The sequence below is a fragment of the Callorhinus ursinus genome, unplaced genomic scaffold (genome assembly GCF_003265705.2).
Source record: "Callorhinus ursinus isolate GAN/ISIS: 27379988/994484 unplaced genomic scaffold, GSC_fseal_2.0 scaffold87, whole genome shotgun sequence".
NCBI classification, from domain to species: domain Eukaryota; kingdom Metazoa; phylum Chordata; class Mammalia; order Carnivora; family Otariidae; genus Callorhinus; species Callorhinus ursinus.
This window is the reverse complement of record NW_027397149.1, coordinates 253845-267286: the sequence shown is the minus strand read 5'-3', so window position 1 is coordinate 267286 and position 13442 is coordinate 253845. Positions and strand designations below refer to the sequence as shown.

General features: G+C 49.0%; 1 protein-coding gene across 1 annotated transcript; it reads right to left on the bottom strand.

Annotated features, from left to right (window-relative positions):
• Positions 1-6618: 6618 nt before the first annotated feature.
• On the bottom strand, positions 6619-8185 carry LOC112810516 (apoptosis-associated speck-like protein containing a CARD). The gene is made up of 3 exons (XM_025854183.2): positions 7844-8185; positions 7530-7583; positions 6619-6982 (listed from the first exon to the last, which is right to left on the bottom strand). Exons 1-3 carry the CDS (start codon positions 8115-8117, stop codon positions 6726-6728), a joined length of 585 nt encoding a protein of 194 aa, XP_025709968.1. The 5' UTR covers positions 8118-8185; the 3' UTR covers positions 6619-6725.
• Between the last annotated feature and the right edge of the window lie 5257 nt (positions 8186-13442).

Here is a 13442-nt window from a genome sequence, read left to right as displayed (position 1 = left end):
GTAATCTCTATACCCATTGTGGGGCCTTGAGTCCCCATGCATCAGGAGTCACATGCTCTTCTGACTGAGCCAGCCAGGTGTGCTTCTCATCTCTTGCTTTCTATTTTGAAATAATTTTAGACTTTGAAGAATTACTTATTCAATTATTATTATTTTTAAAGATTTTATTTGTTGGAGAGAGAGAGGGAATACAAGCAAGGGGGAGTGGAAGAGGGAGAAGCAGGCCTCCTGCCAAGCAAGGGAGCCCAGTGTGGGCCTCGATCCCAGGATTAGGACCTGAGCCGAAGGCAGACACTTAACGACTGAGCCACCCAGGCACCCCTTATTTTTAAATGTTTTTTTTGGCGAGGAGAGAGCATGGTGGCGGAGGGGAGGGCCAGAGGGAGAAGCTGACTCCATGTTGAGCAGGGAACTTCATGTAGGACTCGATGCCAGAACTCCAGGATCATAACCTGAGCTGAAGGCAGTCGCTTAATCAACTGAGCCACCCAGGAGCTCTGTTTGTTAAATTTATTAAAAATTGTCTCATTCACCTCTCTCATGAAATACAGTTCTCATGGTGCTGACACATAAGAGCCAAAGAAGTAAAGTCAAGTGGATCTTGCCAGCACATTTGACACTAGGGCTCGTAGAAATTATTGGGTCCCTAAACCCCTGGTGTTCGTAGTTAGAAAAGCTTTTGGAGGCAGTTCAGTCTAAAATTTGTTTTTTTTTTAAGATTTTACTTATCCGAAAAGGAGAGAATGAGAGCACGAGAGGGAAGAGGGTCAGAGGGAGAAGCAGACTCCCTGCTGAGCAGGGAGCCCGATGCGGGACTCGATCCCAGGACTCCAGGATCATGACCTGAGCCGAAGGCAGTCGCTTAACCAACTGAGCCACCCAGGCACCCCTAAACTTTGTATTAAAGTAGGAATAGGTGAAGTACTCAGGAGCAGAAGTTTGGCTCTGGAAATAGTGCTCCCTCTGCTCTTTGGACGGTGGCTTTTGTCCTAAAATTTGGGGCTGTAGTGCCAGAAGGGCCTTTTTTTTTTTTTAAGATTATTTTTAGAGCGTGTGCAAGTTTGGGGGGAGGGGCAGAGGGAGAGAATCTCATGCAGACTGCTCAGAGCACGGAGGCCATGACCTTGAGATGGAGACCTCAGCCAAAATCAAGAATTTGACGCTGATGCCCAACTGACAGCCATGTAGGGGCACAAGAGAGAAGGGCTCCTTTAACAGAGCAATTGAGAGCCACTAGGTGCGAGGAGCCGGGACTATCCTTAGGTTAAGGATTTGGGATTCTCTGTCCTGCAGTGGGAACCAAATCAGGTGGCTTTAAGTGGAGAAGTCCCAAGGAGGGTGAGTGGGGTGGGTATGGAAAGACGAAACATTGAGAGAACTGGAGCCAAGCATTCCAGGTGGCATCCTGCACCCGTGCCTCAGGGTAGCAGTGTTGCACAACCACACCGATGCCCTGGAGCTTGCTCACCGCGGGGTCGTTAGGGTTCAACTGCAGCCCCTTTAGGAAGTGAGGACCTGTCAGACCTAGACTGACGGGGCTTTTATTTTTATTTTTCCAGAGTTTGAGAGAAGGCTGGCCTATTCTGTACTGTTTCCATGAGTAAAACACATCTGCATCCTGATAGAGGAAGGCCTCTGCAAACCTCAGACTGAGATGGTGGAGCCGGATCCTCTCCAGCAGTGTGTCTTTTTTTTTTTTTTTTTTAAAGATTTTATTTATTTATTCATGAGAGACACAGAGAGCGAGAGAGAGGCAGAGGGAGAAGCAGGTTCCCAAGGAGCAGGGATCCCGATGCAGGACTCGATCCCAGGACTCTGGGATCATGACCTGAGCCGAAGGCAGACGCTTAACCATCTGAGCCACCCAGGCGCCCTCCAGCAGTGTGTCTTAAGTTGAACACATGAATCATTTGGGAATTTTGTTAGCATGTGGATTCTAATTCACACACGTTCTCTGGCAATATTGATGTTGCTGGTTCAACTGCACACTTAGATCCATACTTTGTAAGTTTTGCAGAATTTCCTTTTCTGCTATTTTCCTCTCTTCCTGTGAAGGGGAACTTGACTGTAAAACTGTATAAATGGCGCTAGCTAGGAGCTAAGCTAAATGTCACCTTACGGAAAGTTGGGTCCTGCTTTATAGATTTTTCTAATTAGCACAGGCCTAGCCAACACTAGCTTTTGTTCTTGTTCTCTTTTTTCCTTTTTATTTTTAAAAACATTTTATTTATGGGGCCCCTGGGTGGCTCAGTGGGTTAAGCGTCTGCCTCCAGCTCAGGTCCTGATCTCGGGGTCCTAGGATTGAGCCGCACGTTGGGCTTCCTGCTCAGCAGGGAGTCTGCTGCTCTCTTTCCTCCTGTCCCTCCCCACTGCTTGTTCTCAAAATCTTAAAAAAGATGTATTTTTTTGTCAGAGTGGGAGGCACAAGCAGGGGGAGCGGCAGGCAGAGGGAGAAGTTCTGCTCAGTGGGGAGCCTGATCCCAGGACCCCAGCAGACGCTTAACCAACTGAGCCACCCAGGTGCGCCCCCCCCCCCCGTTTTTTAAAAGGTCTTATTTTTAAGTAATTACACCCAACATGGAGCTCAAACTTAAAGCTATGAGATCAAAAGGTTCCACCAACTGAGCCAGCCAGGCACCCCTGTTACTTGTTCTTTTTTCAGTCTTGGGATGCTTGGAGATTAGAGCAAAAGTTGATTCAGGTGTTATTTGTGGTTTTTTATTTTTTTAAGGTTTTTTATTTATTTGACAGATACACAACACAAGTAGGGAGAGCAGCAGGCAGAGGGAGAGGGAGAAACAGGCTCTCCCTGAGCAGGGAGCCCGATGCGGGGCTCAGTCCCAGGACTCTGGGGTCATGACCTGAGCCGAGGGCAGATGCTCAACCGACTGAGCCCCCCAGGACTCCCCAGGTGTTAATTATGTGAAGTCATCAGGGAGCTCAGGAACGAAAACATCCTAGTGGAGATATTTGCTAACACTAATGTGTACTAGCTATGGACCAGTTTGCTGTTATCCCTACTTTATAGTTGGGGATGCTGAGGCACAAACTGGCCCTAAGGCTCAAAACTGATGTGAAGTGGAGCAGGGATTGGAGTTCATATCCTTTGGCTGTAGAACTTCTATCTTTGACCACTATGTGCTGTGCTTAAAGACTTCAGGCAGAGTTCAGTTGTCCAGGGGTACCTTGGGTGGTGCAGTAGGTTAAGCATCTGACTCTTGCTTTCTGTTCAGGTTGTGATCTGGGATTGAGCCCCCTGCTGAACCCTGTGTCAGACTTTGTGCTCAGTGTGGAGTCTGCTTGAGGTTCTCTTTCTCACTCTCCCTCTGTCCCTCCCCCTGCTTGTGCTCTCTAAATAAGATAACTACAAAAAAGAAATTCAGTTCTCCCGTGCTTCTCCCCTGCCCCCAATCTCCCCAAGAAAAAAGGCCCCAAAGGGGCGCCTGGGTGGCTCAGTCGGTTAAATGGCTGCCTTCAGCTCAGGTCATGATCCCAGGGTTCTGGGATCAAGCCCCACATCAGGCTCCTTGCTCAGCGGGGAGGCTGCTTCTCCCTCTCCCTGCCTCTCTGCCTACTTGTGCGCTCTCTCTGTCAAATAAATAAATAAATAAAATCTTAGAAAAGGGCCCCAAGAAATTTTAACCTAGGGAGCAGTTTCTTAGAGCCATTTATTTTGCTTCAGGCCTGCGTTGGTTTTTTAACTGCTTTAAAAAAAAAAAAATTGTCAGAATAAGGGGGAGTGGCAGGCAGAGGGAGAAGCAGGTTCCCCGCTGAGCAAGGAGCCTGATGTGGGACTCAATCCCAGGACCCTGGAATCATGACCCAAGCTGAAGGCAGACGCTTAACCGACTGAGCCACCCAGTGTCCCTGTAACTGCTCATTTTAAGGATAACTGTTGTGCAAGAAAGTGTTAACTATGGCACCATCATCTGAGAATCCGTTTTATGTGGAGTTTGTTTTTTTATTAAAGATCTTTATTTATTGAGAGAGAATGGTAGCATGAGAGGGAAGAAGGTCAGAGGGAGAAGCAGACTCCCTGCTGAGCAGGGAGCCCGATGTGGGACTCGATCCCGGGACTCCAGGATCATGACCTGAGCCGAAGGCAGTCACCTAACTGACTGAGCCACCCAGGCGCCCATGGAGTTTTTTTTTTTAAGATTTTATTTGAGAGAATAAGAGCAGGGGAGAGGTGCAGAGGGAGGAGAAGCTGCCCCCCGCCCCTCGCCCCGGGTAGGGAGTCTGAAGCGGGGCTACCTGAGCTGAAGGCAGATGCTTAACTGACTGAGTCACCCAGGTGCCCCTTCATGTGGAGTTTTACAAAAAAATGGTTAAGACACCGGAGATTCAGAGGAGTTACCGTTTATTACTTTTTGCATGCAAGGCACTTGAGAGGTTGAAAAGCTGCCTTTTTATGAGGGCTCAGTCCTATGTAAAAGACTAAAAAAGGTTTGCTTTACCGCGTGACCCTGGGAAATACCACTGGAGCCCAGATAACGGCATTCCTGTGAGTACTCTAGGACAGATTGCAAGGTGTCCAGAGTTAAGGGATCAGCATGTTCTAGGCAATGGGGTGTGAGCAGATACTGCTGGGATCATGGGATATGTGAAAGGAAGACAGGTTGGATGGAGTCCTTAAAGGTCAAGGTGAAAGAGTTTAGGTGTCCTAATGTTAGCAGTGAGGCTGTCCTTTCCGTGGTCAGTTTTGATCACTGTAGCCCGTGAAGGTAGACTGGAGGTAGAGAACGTGTTGGAGGTAAGGCAGGCATACGCCCGGTGGTGGCAGTGAGGTTGAAAGAAGGCAGTTGGGGGTGAGTCGGAAGAGCTAGCGAGCGTAGGCAGCATTAGTCTCGCATGCTAGTCTTTTTCTTTTTAAGTAGGCTCCACGTGCAACATGGGGCTTGAACTCAACAACCCTGAGATCAGGAGTTGCGTGCTCCACGGACTGAGCTAGCCAGGCACCCCTGATGTTATTCTTGGAAGTTAGTTGGAAGAGCTAGCATCCACAAGACTGACTAAATTTGTGCTTTGTTGGAACATGTTAGGGTTTACTGTTTCTACTAGTTAAGGTGATACCATTTTATGTCAAAATACGGGGATGATGAAGACCGCTTCAGTTTTGGATATGGCAGGGTCCTTGCAGAGCATGTAAGTGACATATAAGAACGTACTAACATCTCAGGATTGAGTATGGAATGGGGATCATGAGCATTTATTTTATGGGATGGCTGGCTAAAGAACGACGAGCCTGTGGTGCATGGGTGGCTCAGTGGGTTAAGCATCTGCATTCGGCTGGGGTTATGATCCCGGGGTCCTGGGATCAAGTCCCACATCAGGCTCCCTGCTCAGTGGGGAGTCTGCTTCTTCCTCTCCCTCTGCCCCTCCTGCACGTGTTTGCTCGCTCTCAAATAAAATCTTAAAAAAAAAAAGCCTACAGGAAGCTGGTAGGGCTGATTGCTGCATTTGGAAAGTTTTGGATTCCTCCCGGAGTCCCACCTAGCATTAGGAGCATTTAGTCCCATGTGATGAGTGGGTGGCCTTGACATATCTTACCTTGGTGCTTCCTCTTGTAGCAAACTACCTGTTTTCTCTGGTGATTCAGTAGATCAGGATAGGGACGTTTTATACAGACTGTCGGAATATTGTGTGTACACCCCTAAGGAAGTGTGTGGAAGCATAAACACTACATTTCTAGTTGTGTCCTCTAGGTGAGTGATTCCAGGTGAAGTCTGCACAGCTTTGTTCATTGTGAACTGGTGTATCACTGAGTGGCACAGAACCACTCATGTACCTGCATACCTGGATCACCTGCATCTGATGATCTATCCCTTACGAATAGGACACTGGGCTGGTGTGCCTGCTTGTTGCTTTGTCTACCTACCCCTATCTTGCTTCAAAGCCAGAAAGAATTTGGGTGCAAAGGGTATGCAGGATGTAATCCTAGCATCCTGGTTCCCCAACAGCCTTTGCAGACAGCACTCCATAAGTGCTGTTTCCTGGTGAAGAATACTTATATTAATAATACCTCTGGAGGCAAAAATTCAAGAGAAGAAAGGGCTCTTAGAACTCATTCCCAAAGTTTTGGTTTTGTCCTTGGCCTGTTTTCTGGGCAAAGTATAACCTGTAACCCCTTCCTCTAGGGGGCGGCAGGGAGCAGAGGGAGCAGTGAAGCCTGCTGGAGTCTGGGCTAGTGCCAGAAGGAACCCTAGAATTCTGCTTGATTTCTTGTGCTCTTCCTGTGTGTAGAGGGTACTGTCTCTCCCCTTGAAGTGTGCTCTAACTTTACATTTTTTTCCTTAAGGAAAAGTGAAAGAGAAGCTGTGTAGACTCGTCTGTTGTCAAATGCCTCTGACAGCTGACCCATTACAGTTCCAGAACTTTTGTACATACGTCTGTTTTCGACCTTGGCCACAGGGCTAACCATGGGTAGCACTGGAGGAGTTACCAAATGGTAAATGAGGGGATATTCCACGGTGACTCTGAGGCAGAAAGGATAAAGCGGGGAGCCTGCTGCCCTAGGACCAGGCAGTAAAGTAGAGCTTTACTTGGCCTCTGTGGCATTTACATCTGTAGCTTAGCTCTGCATGTGCTTCCAGGCTGGAAGTAGGAAAAACACACAAGTACAAGTTGGCTTTTCATATATTGTGTATAAAAAAAGATTCAGATTTGGGGTGAGTTGGCTGGAACTGCCAGGGACTCCATATGGGGCTGCTGTTGGGGAAGACACCTCAACTTTTCTCCAGGTCGACCACCAGGTAGGGGTGGGTGTTCTTCAGGGCCTGAAGGAGCAGATCTTTGCAGGTCTTGTCCCAGGCTGGAGCAAAGCTGAGGAGCTTCCTCATCTTCATTGGGTTGGTGGACTCTGCCCGCACTGCCCCGTACTGCTCCTCTGACAGGACTTTCCCGTACAGGTCGTCCAGCACCCCATCCACGTCTGTGACACGCGTGATGAGGGCTGCCCGGTGCTGGTCCACGAAGTGCAATCCTGCGGGCAGAATGGAGGCGAGCAGCTGAGCCAGTTCCCAGGGTGGATACTGGGGTCTGTTCCAGCTGAGCTCTGCTTTCTTCAGAAATTGCTCTGTAACCCTAAGGGGTGGGGCTCAAGGTGGGCAGCCCACCCACACTACAGATAAGGTGGGATGAGTGTAACTTTGTTTCTCTCTCCCTCCCACCAGCCCCGTACCCCCCAACCAGGTGTGGCCCAAGGGGTACGTCTATGGGTGGGAAGGGTAGGCCCAAGCTTGCTCCCTTTGTTCCTGGCTCTGGGGGACAGCTCCAGGCTGTGCAGGGGTGTTGTGGGGTGTGGCTGAGAGGTTGGCAGTGAAGGCCTCGCTTGGCTTGGCTGCCATCTTTTAAGAAGCCTGGATCTCAGCAGGTGCCCCTCAAATAGGTGTGGCCCAAGTGGTGTGTGGGTGGGTAGGAAGGGTAGGCCCAATCTTGCTTTCCCAGAGCTGCTGGCTGTGGGACACAGCTCCAGGCTGTGCTGGGGTGTGCTGGGGTGTGGCCGGAGAGGTGGGGAGTGAAGTCCTCACCTGGCTTGATTGCAGTCTGGTGATCCTGGATCCCACCAGGCCCTGGAGTGGGACCTATAAGGAAATCAGTCAGGTGGTCCCCTTCCCTTCCATTATCATAGCTCCAGTCTCTCTGGGGCCAGGGGCCCCTTGGTCCGGAAGCCAAGTTCAGGGCGAAGCACAGGAAACCCTTCCCAGCGGGAGGACCTTTTGTAATTTTTAGAGGGTAGGAGGAACTGAAAGCAAAAGAGCCCAAGGGGCAAACGTTGGGGTGGGGGCTGGTGTGGTGAGGGGACAGAGGAGGCCCTTGCAGAGCGTGGAGGGGGTGTGCTCACCTTTGCGCGTCATCTCCTGCAGCTGCTCCGCTGTCTCTTGCATGCCAATCTCACGCAGCACGACCGCGGTGAGCTCTGCGCTGTACTCTTCCAGATAGAAAGAGACGAGCTTGTCTGTGAGGTCCATGGCGTCCATGGACATCAGTGTCCCCCGCGGGATGCGCCCATAGCCTTCGCGCAGCGGCACTGAAAGTAGCTTCAGCTTGAACTTCTTGAACTCGTCTGCAGTCAGGTTCTCCAGCGCGTCCAGGATGGCGTCGCGAGTGCGCCCCATGGCTCTGGGGTCCTCTGCTGCTGTTGCTCACCCGGGATGTCTGCAGACCAGGAAGTCTGCTCCAGGGCGGGACCTGGAACTCCCCGCCTTCACCCGATTCCCGCCTTCGCCCCGGCCCATTGCCCGGTGGCATAGGGCGCCCCAACCATTCCATTGGTTCCCACCCACCAAGGTCTCCAGACTCACTAGCCTGGCCATCAGGGGGCGCCGGGATTGCGTCCTCCAGCTGATGTGTGAGGTGGGACCTGGGAGATGGCAGAGGGGCTCATGGGGTAGTGCCTCCATCTCCAGGCTTGCAGTAACTAGCACAGACCAGAACCTGGTTTATTGAAAGTGTCAAGGTTTAGAATCTTGAAATTCTAGAACACTAAAATGTCCACATATCCCTGAATCTTAGCATCCACTCTCACAATGTCATAGAATCTTAGAATCCTAACAACCAGAACCATGTAGCTTACCAAATTTCACACACAGAGAAGAAAAGATGTAAAAAAAGGGTAGAGGGGCACCTGGGTGGCTAAGTTGGTTAAGGGTCTGCCTTCAGCTCAGGTCATGTTCCCAGAGTCCTGGGATCGAGCCCCGCATCAGGCTCCCTGCTCAGCAAGGAATCTGCTTATCCCTCTCCCTCCACCCCTCACTCCTGCTCATGCTCTCTCTCAAAACCTTAAAAAAAAAGTGTACTTTCTCTGTGCCTCAGTTAGCTTATCTGTAAAATGGGATCATAATACTCATGCACTTAGTAAATATTCCAGCGTAACATGGGCTACCTGATGGCCTCTGAAACCTTGCCAGACACTTCTGTGACAGCCAGGATTTGGTCCCAGGAGCTGAATTTCTGGGGAATTGTTGATGAGACACTTGTAATGAATGGTTGAGAAACTTCTTGATGGAGGGAAAGTCATGGGTGCAGAGTCACCCTGGGCCCAGTGGGCTTGACCTAGAAGAGCAAGTGAAAGGTGGCATGAGTAGGCATTGGAACCCAAGCTGTGCCCAGAATCCTTAACTTGCCTTTAACATGTCTGGGAAGGCCCTGCTGGTCTGGCCCCCGTGGACCTCACCAGCCTTGTCTTGTGCCACACCCTGTTCTCCGTCTGTCTCTGAGTTTCAACCACACTGGCCTCTCAGTTCCTCAAATGTGCCACACTCCCTTGCTTCTCCAAGCCTTTTTTTTTTTTTTTTAGTTTTGCTTTTTAAAGGTTTTATTTCAGAGAGAGAGAGAGCATGAGAAGGAGACTCCCTGCTGAGAAGCAGACTCCCTGCTGAGCAGGAAGCCTGATATGGGATTCGATCCCAAGACCCTGGGGTCATGACCCCAGCCGAAGGTAGATGCTTAACCGACTGAGCCACGCAGGTGCCCCTCTCTAAGCCTTTCAACGTGTTCCCTTGATCTGGAAATTTCTTCCCTCACTTTTTGCCTGGTAAATTCTTGAAACTTTAGGTTTCCAGTTAAATGTCACTTCCTCTGGCCAACCAGGTTTAGAATCCCTCCCAGACTAGTTCATAACACCTGCTCTCATAGCAATTGTGACTGAATTGTGACTATATGGATTTGTTTAGCATCAGTCTTCCCTGCCGGTCCGTAAGTCATGCCTGTCCAGATCGTTGTTGCATCCACAGCATCCAGAACAGCGCTTGGCCTATGGTGGTGGTTCAAGAAATCTTTGTGGAACCAGTAATGAATGAAGGGGCCTTGTGGGAAATGAATCATGAGCAACTCTTAACTATAGAGAACAAACTGAGGGTTGATGGAGGGAGATGGGTATTAAGGAGGGCATGTGTTATGATGAGCACTGGGCATTATATGTAAATGATGAACCACTGAACTCTACTCCTGAAACCAATATTGAACTATATGCAACTAACTAGAATCTAAATTAAAAAAACAACAACAACAATGAAGGCACCTTGTGGTTCAACGGAGGATACCAGAGGCAGCTGCCAGGAGCTGGAAGACTGGGCTTGAAGCTGTCCAGTGTCTAGTTTGAATCTGGGCTCTCCTTCCTAGGTGGTTATTGGGAATCCTTCATTTTTCCATTTCAGCTGGGTTGTAACAATCACCATTCCTTTTACTGATGTGATCCTGACATACACATTTATTTATTCATTTATTGAACATCCATCACCCAGCTGTGAGCTCGGTGAAGGCAGGGACCTTGTGTGTCTTGTTCATTGTTGAATCCCCAGCATCAAGACAGTGCTTGATCCCTAGGAGGTGCTCAGTGAAGATTTGCTAAATGAAGGAATAAATGAGGCCGTGTCACCTGCAGCATGTTGTATTCAAGAGCTTCCAGCAAGGGTAGTGGCGGGGCTCACTCCCCATCCTTGTGCATGTTGCCTCATGTGGTCTAGGTATATTATGTGTCAACGGCCTCACCATGGGTGACACTTGTGGTCCAATAACTAGTGTTCCTTGGCTTATGGCTGTTTATTATTGTGCTTCTTCACTGGTCTTTATCCTTTTACAATCTCTGATTCATTTTGTACACTGTGGCCAAAAGGCTACATCTTCCTAGCCCACACATTGATCTTTCCCCTTCCTGCTCAGAAACCTGTGACTCTCCAGTGCCCTCAGAATCAAGTCCAAGCTCCTTGGCTTGGTCTTCAAGATTCTTGCCAACCTCCTCAGCTACACCTTCGACCCTGTTGGCCTCTGGACTTCTTTCCACAAGTGGCACCTGTTCTTTGCTTGGCCTCTTTAAAGTCCCTTCTGGTTGCCTTGATGAGTTACTGCTTGTCCCAACATCCATCAGGAGTCACTTTTTCGAAGAAATAATAAAAATTTGAGCGCCCTCTTTAGGCTGTGATCTTTTACATGCATTATTTCGAAGCCTGACAACAATCCCTGTGGGACAGGGTCTAGTAGCCCTATTTTACCAATGAGAAGACAGGCTCAGAGAGGTTGAGGGACTTGCCGAAGGTCATATAGCTGAGGGGATCATATGGCTTGTCTGTCTGGATTCTGAATTTGTCTTCTGTCTACGCTTCCCTGTTGACTTTTCTGTCCTCTGTGCAAAATGAACTATTCCTTTACACGCCTGCAGGATGCCTTTACGATGCTTTTATCATACAGTGTGTCTGTTCACTCTGTTTTCCCACCAGACTGAGAGCTCCTTGAGGACCCTCTGTGATCCACAGCACCCACCACAGGGCTTGGCATAACTCCAGCCATTATAAGCCTTTATGGAATGACAAAAGAATCCTAGAATCTAGAATAATAAAAACCTGCTCTTTTCACATTGGTAGAATCTTACATGCTTTAAAAAAAAAAGATTTTAGGGGAGGCTGGGGGGCCAGTCGTTGGGCGTCTGCCTTCGGCTCGGGTCATGATCCCAGGGTCCTGGGATTGAGCCCCACATTGGACTCCTTGCTCTGTGGGAAGTCTGCTTCTCCCTCTCCCATTCCCCCTGCTTGTGTTCCCTCTCTTGCTGTGTCTCTCTGTCAAATAAATACATAAAATCTTTTTTTTAAGATTTTATGTATTTATTCATGAGAGACAGAGGGGGAGAGAGAGAGAGAGAAGCAGAGGGAGAAGCAGGCTCCCAAGGAGCAGGGAGCCTGATGCGGGACTCGATCCCAGGACCCTGGGATCATGACCTGAGCCGAAGGCAGACGCTTAATAATCTGAGCCACCCAGGTGCCCTAAATACATAAAATCTTAAAAAAAAAAGATTTTATTTATTTATTTTAGAGGGAGAGAGTGAGTGTGCATGAGCAGGGGTGAGGGGAGGAGCAGAGGGAGAGACGGGGGTAAGAATCTCAAGCAGACTCAAGCCCATGTGGTGCTCCATCCATGATCCTGAGATCATGAGCTGAGCCGAAACCAAGAGTTAGATGCTTAACCAACTGAGCCACCCAGGTGCCCCAGTACTTTGGGTTTTTGAGTCATGGAATTTTAAAAATGATTGCCTGACTCAACCCCCACATAGAGCAGGGACTCCCTAACCACATGGCCATATTTCTGTATCTCTTGAACCCTTGTTTGGATGGGATGGCCTTGGCTTTAAGTAAACTCAATGTAACGTATTTCAATGGAACTCGTGGGACTGTGGGAAATTGTGCCTGGGGGAATGTGTGTCATCACTAGGAGGAGAAGGTGGGCTTCTCCTTACAGCTGGCTTCCTGGGGGCAATGGGGCTGAAGATGTGTGACATGGCACAAGGGTCATGTGCCCTTCCCTTGTTCCTGCATGTCACCACCCAGGACCCTTTTGGGCCCAGCTTGTCCCTGGCATCCAACCCCAGTCACATTTCTGCTCACACATATTCAGACTGGGACACGGAAGATCCAGGCTGTGATTTTCATCCGACATCTCAGAGCACGTGCTGGCCCTGTGGTGTGATGTCATAGGGAGGCAAGGGACAAGGGACGGGAGAATAGCTATTCCTTTCATGGAACTGGAAGCCTCACCAGCCGGTGGTTTTAGGATTCACCTCAGTTAGAAGAAGTGACACTTTTTGGAGGGTGGATGTGCTCTATGAGCATATTGTAGACTCTGAACTCAGAAGGGAACATAGGTTTTGGAGAATCTATTTTATTCTATTTTTTAAAAATTAATTTTTTAGAGAGAGAGAGAGCATGTGAGTGAGGTAGGGAGAGGGACAGAAAGAGGGAGAGAGAGAGTCTTTTTTTCTGTTTGTTTTGTTTTAAAGATTTTATTTATTTGACAGAGAGAGACAGAGCGAGAGAGGGAACACAAGCAGGGGGAGTGGGAGAGGGAGAAGCAGGCTTCCCGCCGAGCAAGGAGCCCGATGCGGGGCTCAATCCCAGGACCCTGGGATCATGACCTGAGCTGAAGGCAGATGCTTAATGACTGAGCCAGCTAGGCTCCCCTGGAGAGAAAGAATCTTAAGCAGGCTCCATGCCCATCGTGGAGCCTGACACGGGGCTCGATTTCACCATCCTGAGATCATGGCCTGAGCCAAAATCAAGAGTCAGAGGCTTAATGGACTGAGCCACCCAGGTGCCCCTATTTTATTCTAAATAGATGTATTAAGGATCTACTAGACGCCCACCCACATGATCAGTGCTGGTGGGAGACAGTAATAGTAGTAATAATAGCTTCCATTCTTTAGAATTTACTGTGTTCTAGGCTCTGTGCTAAGCAGTTAACATGCATAATCTCATTTAAACCTCCCGACATCCCTGTGAGTGTGTGTATTTATCACACCTTACAGAGGAGAAAACTGAGATTTTCAGAAATTACTCTGGAAGCCAACAATGGTAGTAAATGAAGAAACACAGATTGAACCATCTGACCCCCAGGCCCAAATTCCAACCACCATCCTAAATGTCCTACTTTCCTTAAAAATTGACAAACGGCTTGAA

Excerpts from the sequence above, each read along its gene's own strand:
- LOC112810516 (XM_025854183.2), bottom strand. The coding sequence starts at position 8,117 with ATGGGGCGCACTCGCGACGCCATCCTGGACGCGCTGGAGAACCTGACT. Across the intron at positions 7,584-7,843 it reads GCAGGAGATGACGCGCAAAG|GTCCCACTCCAGGGCCTGGT; the intron begins GTGAGCACACCC and ends ATTTCCTTATAG. Across the intron at positions 6,983-7,529 it reads CCAGACTGCAATCAAGCCAG|GATTGCACTTCGTGGACCAG; the intron begins GTGAGGACTTCA and ends TTCTGCCCGCAG.